Genomic DNA, 5,637 nt, shown 5'->3' with positions numbered 1-5,637 from the left:
CATCCGCATAACGATGCCCTCGAGTTTGGGAAGCTTGACGTCGATTGCGTCCTCTAAGGCATCCACTCGGTCCTCGATTGTTTCGCCCATTTTCTCGATCTCGATGAACAAATGCGGCTTGCAGACGCCCGTCCGAAGACCGGGCTCTGATACCAAATGTCACGGTCCGCTACTTTTGCCGGACCGTGGCGCGCACCCTTGCCCGTCTCAAGGCAAGATGCAAGCGACAAGGATCTTCGAACTAATGAAGGATCACTCACTAGCACGATACTCGGGTCTCGGCAACACTCGACAGGATTGCAACGAGAGCGTCAAGCACTAGTGTTTGTCAAGCACTAGGCATTCGTAATCGGTCTCGGGGGTGTGAGTCGGGATCCTAGTGTCGATCCCACAAACACGGCTTGTTAGAAAAGTGAAGGCTAAAAGTCGTTCACAACAAAGCAACAACAAGCAATACGAAGGCACAAGGTAGGAAGTAGATTTTCATTCACTAGTACTCCCTAAAGAGGGAAATTTGATTATTACATCCTGGTAGCAGGAAACATTGAATTTACAAGTTTAGTTCAGAATAACGATATACCTATTTATGGAAACCTATTCTAAAACTACTAAGAAAATACTTACTACAAATGTACAAAGGAAATGAAATTACATAAGCAAAATAAATCTAAGGGTTCAAGTGTGCGGATCGTCACACTCAGCCAGGACCTCACCAGCCTCCAAATAAGCATTCTAATCATGGTTACCGAATTCGCTATGAATTCGTCCTTACCAATTGCGATTCGCTCTTATAAAATGTGTGTTATATGTATTTTCAGTAAACAACATGATATAATTCGCTTTTAACAATTCACGATTCGTAGGGCACCGAGCGAATTCGGTAACCATGATTCTAATTATACACAAAGTGTAACAAGTAATAGGAATATTTATAATAGTTGGGCCTCAAACATCACCTTAAGGTTTTGGTTGAGTTGGTTCATCTATCATGGTATCAGAGCTAGTGTGACCGAAGGTCACGGGCTCAAATCCTGGCAACCTCAAAACTCCTCAAAAACTCGAAGTGGAAACCCAGTACACGGTACGAGGGAGCCGGTGCACAACTAACCACTCTTCAAGCCCAATGGGCATTTGAGTGAGGGAGCGTAATAGGAATATTTATAATAGTTGGGCCTCAACCATCACCTTAAGGTTTTGGTTGAGATGGTTCATCTATCAACAAGTACTCTGGAAAGTAATCAACTACTCGTATATAAACATCTTTATTGTCAATGTATATAATAAACTTGTTTTTTCTCATTGCTATTCTGATCCCCCGTAGTTACATTTTGCAGTGCCCAATAATGTCGTCGTCTAACGGTGGTACACACTGGACAGCAAAGGAAAACAAGGCCTTTGAAATGGCCTTGGCAATTTATGACCGCGATACCCCTGATCGCTGGTCTAACATTGCCAAGGCCGTTGAACAAGTGAAGCGGCATTATGAAATCCTCGTTCAGGATGTTCAAGACATTGACAGTGGTAAAATTCCATTGCCAAAATATAAGGTTTTTTTTTTTTTTTTTTTTTTTTGTGCTATTGCCAAAATATAAGGTTCACACAATTTTTTTTTTTTTTTTTTTAATAAATCATTAATCGAGTGGGTCGAAAAATCTAAAGGCATGAAGTGTGTCATAAGATGCGCAACAATGTTAACTGCTCTCTTCACAAACGAGAAAACGAGGCTCTCGAACTGGCCTTATTATTATACGGAGTAATTCAATAATTTAGGAAATTAATTAATACGTACTACTCCCATTCCCATGCATGCATGTTGAGATATTGTACGTGTTTAATTTGGTGAAAAGAAATTACTCAAAGTATTTTCAAATTTTAAAAGTGAAATGATAAAGGGTAATTAAGGCAATTCAAGTATTACAATTAATTTAACCAAATTAAAAGTTACTCGTATTTAGGAAATTAATTATTACGTACTACTCCCATTCCCATGCATGCATGTTGAGATATTGTACGTACATATTTAATTTGGTGAAAAGAAATTACTCAAGTATTTTGAAATTTTAAAAGTAAAATGATAAAAAGGGTAATTAAGGCAATTCAAGTATTACAATTAATTTAACCAAATTAAAAGTTATTTTAAAGAGGATTTTACGGTATCACTTGCATGTGGCATAATATGAATAATTCTCCCCCTTAATATTATTATTACTAATCATCTCTTCCCAATTTAATAAAATAAGCTCTACTTCTCTTAATCATGATTTCTCCACCTTAATAAATTAATATTAATTTATTTATTAATGTTGCAGGACGACGATCAATGAGGCAAGGCGAGGCTCATTGTCGATCTATATTGGAATAAAACAGTAGTATAGTTTATCGTCAGGTTGTCCTGTACCTGGCTGCTAGTAATTTCTAGAGCTGATCATGGGCCGGGCCTATGCAGGCTTGGGCCGGGCCGGGATGATAAAAATGGCCCACATGTGCGGGTTGGGCCGGACCGGGCCAAATGAGAGGGCCTATTTAGCGAGCCCAAGCCTGGCCCTTATGGGCTAAATCGGGCTTTTGGGCCTAAATGGGCTTTTCGGGCCCTAAAATATACGACTTACCGAACGAGATAAGTAGTATAATACCTTCAGCTTGTACTTTAAATGTGCACTTAGTATAAAAAATCGTACAAAGTATGATGAAATACAAATGAATTAATCTCCAAAAATAGAATAAAAGACAATCATCGACACATTATAATGTTTAATCATATCTAGTAGATATGATTTATGTTACGTGAACATCGCTTTTAAATCTCAATAACTATATACATGAGTTTATAAGGAATTATATATAAAATTTACGCTACTTAAACAAATTTTATAAGAAAAATATTCCTTAATTAATAAATATGGGTCGGGTCGGGCCAAAATTTGGGCCAAATGCTTGGCCCAAACCCGGCCCAAAAGTACATTGGGCTTTTTTGGGCCGACCCACGGGCTTTTTTGGGCCAAAATAACAGGCCCAAGCCCTTCAAAAAAGTGGGCTGGACCGGGTCAGGCCAATGGGCTTGGGCCATTTGATCACCTCTAGACTAATTTCATATCATTTCCTAGTGAACAATCTCTTTTTCTTGTAAACCAAATTATTAATTATTAATATAATGAAGATCAATCGATCATCTAGTAATTTACTCGGATAAATAAATTGTATTCGTAACTTCCATAATATTTTCGATTCTTATCGTAATGCGCAAATGTCGGAAGCTCGCTCGTAGCTGCATGAATACATGCAATCGTAAACACCATAAATAAATAATAAAAAACACGCGTGAATGAATTGTTGAGAGGTTTTAAAAACAAATTTTCATCGGGAGTAGGCATACGATTAATGACACCAATTAATGACACCAATAAGACTGAGCCTCTGAACAAAGTAAACAAGCAACTAGGGTTCGGGTATAATTCTAATTTGGGTCAAAGTGGTTCAAAATTGTTTGACTTTAGGTCGGTTGGGATCGGGGTAAGTTTTTATTTGAATCAAATTACATCAAAATTGTGGCATAATAATTCTCCGCGATCCGTCCGTGACGACCGATTAAGGACCGATTATACCGATACTGCGACTACGACCGATACCAAGATTTAAAACCATGCACTAACCTCCCCTCACACCCTCTCCTTCCCTCCCCTTCTTCATCTTCGATCAATATGTCATCTTTTCATTTGACAACCAAATTAACCTAGCATCCTTTCAAACTTACCTAGAGCCTCAAATTATTATTCAGATGTCATAATTATTTTCTATGTACATATTCCTGGGTCTTTGTTATACCCTTTTATTTTATCTAAAACATAACCCCCAAGCCATCTTTTATTAACATAATGACATCGATCGAGCCCTTAGTATTTAAAGAGCTTTGCTAAGACTCTTTATATCACTTCAATTATTCTTCCTCGCCCCAACCACGCGAAGGATTGAATCTAGCCGAGGATATGGAGAGATTTAACTTCTGAACTAAACCGGGATAAAATACAGGCTCGAGGAAGCTAAAGACAAAAGCAAATTCCCGCAACTCACTAAGTTCATATTTGCATACTCTCCCAAAAATTGAAGTTGCCTGTATACTAAATTACAATATTTTTTTTTTGTCAGAAGTGAAAAGATGTATTACATAAGGTTCGGACTCTCGGAGCCCTTAATACATCCATTACTAGTAGCTAAAACAGTATGAGGAATACAAACTAATAAACCTAAGATAGAATGGAGTAAAACGGAATATTGATAATGAGCGATTGCACAAGCTTCACCGTCACAACTAACTTTCAGAGTCCGCTGATAAATACGAGCCGCCGGGTGACAATAACAAGGTGTACTTACGCTCTTGCGAAAAGAACGTAGATAAAAAAGGTGAAAAGCAAGACGACGAAGTCTGCCATCAGTGGAGATAACTCTCCTACACCTGAGAAATCGAACCCAGTGATCATAACACCAACAAACCAAGAAAACCAGCATGGTAGATGAGAACAAGGACAACCCCGCAGCCACACTCCACTCCACAGGGTCCAAAAGGCACCGACATTGATTCCAAGACTGCAGCAAACCCCAAATGGTAGCGGGACAGGACACCCAAGACCATTGAAAGTGAGGCATTCTCAAGGAGATCTTTATTGAGGAACAAGATAAAGAAAATAAACAGATAAAAACAAACATGACACTTATAACCAAAAACATGGAAAATAAGAGGAAAAAACCACCACAACCACCAGACCCAACACTACAAAACGCCCCATATTAAGACTGCCCAGTCAAACCAAAGCAAAAAGAATGGTTAAGACCAAAAACACAGATGAACCCGTGTCAAAACAGAAGAAAGAGTCTCCTCAAAGTCAACAAATTCAGATCAATAACTCCCACAACAGACCCAAGCCGACAGTCAAAACCTAACACAAGCCCGGAAAACCGCAAAGCCCCAAACGAACCTTAAAAAGACCGACACAAAAGGACATGCAAAACCCGAAAGATGGGAAACACACTACAAAGCCACCCTTTACACCAACCGACTCCTCCCACGACCACCGCCACACCATGCAAACCGACCAAACAAAGATCGAAGAGACACTGACGGACACAACGGAAAAGGAAATGGGACCGATAGGTGGGGGGAATGGGGGGATCACCATATCTGACCCAAATCGCAACGACATAAGACAACAATGCAACAGAAAGATGAGTCGTACTCATCGACACAAGCAAAACAAGACCAAAAAACCAACCCAGAGGTGGGGGGAATGGGGGGATCACCCCTGGGAGGAAGACCAAAGAAACGGAGACAGGACAAGGAGACGGGGGAGGGGGCATGCAAGACCACCAAAAACCGGGGAAGGACAAAAAGATAAAAAAGACCCGAGAAGAGGACCGAAACTGGCTAAGAGGAAGACCGTGCAACGACAAAAGCCAAAACGTCGAATGATCGGACAAGGGAAGACGAAAAAGACCGGAAAAACTGATTGAATCGTTGACGGCGACAGAGGAAAAACCCCATCCAAAGAAAGACGATCGGAAATCAAAAAGTAATTGGTTTAACCAAGAGGCGATGGTCTGACCTCCGGAGATGGGCCAAAGAAAGGCCACATCTCCGGAGAGGCA

At 40.0% G+C, this 5,637-nt stretch overlaps 1 protein-coding gene across 1 annotated transcript; it reads left to right on the top strand.

Moving 5' to 3' along the window:
• The first annotated feature begins 1,343 nt into the window (after positions 1–1,343).
• Positions 1,344–2,324, top strand: LOC141602049 (transcription factor RADIALIS-like). The gene is made up of 2 exons (XM_074422531.1): positions 1,344–1,547; positions 2,310–2,324. Exons 1-2 carry the CDS (start codon positions 1,344–1,346, stop codon positions 2,322–2,324), a joined length of 219 nt encoding a protein of 72 aa, XP_074278632.1.
• The last annotated feature ends 3,313 nt before the right edge of the window (positions 2,325–5,637 follow it).

The sequence above is a fragment of the Silene latifolia genome, chromosome 1 (genome assembly GCF_048544455.1).
Source record: "Silene latifolia isolate original U9 population chromosome 1, ASM4854445v1, whole genome shotgun sequence".
NCBI lineage: Eukaryota > Viridiplantae > Streptophyta > Magnoliopsida > Caryophyllales > Caryophyllaceae > Silene > Silene latifolia.
The sequence above is the reverse complement of the archived record's forward strand: the minus strand, read 5'-3'. Positions and strand labels throughout refer to the sequence as shown.

Excerpts from the sequence above, each read along its gene's own strand:
- LOC141602049 (XM_074422531.1), top strand. The coding sequence starts at position 1,344 with ATGTCGTCGTCTAACGGTGGTACACACTGGACAGCAAAGGAAAACAAG.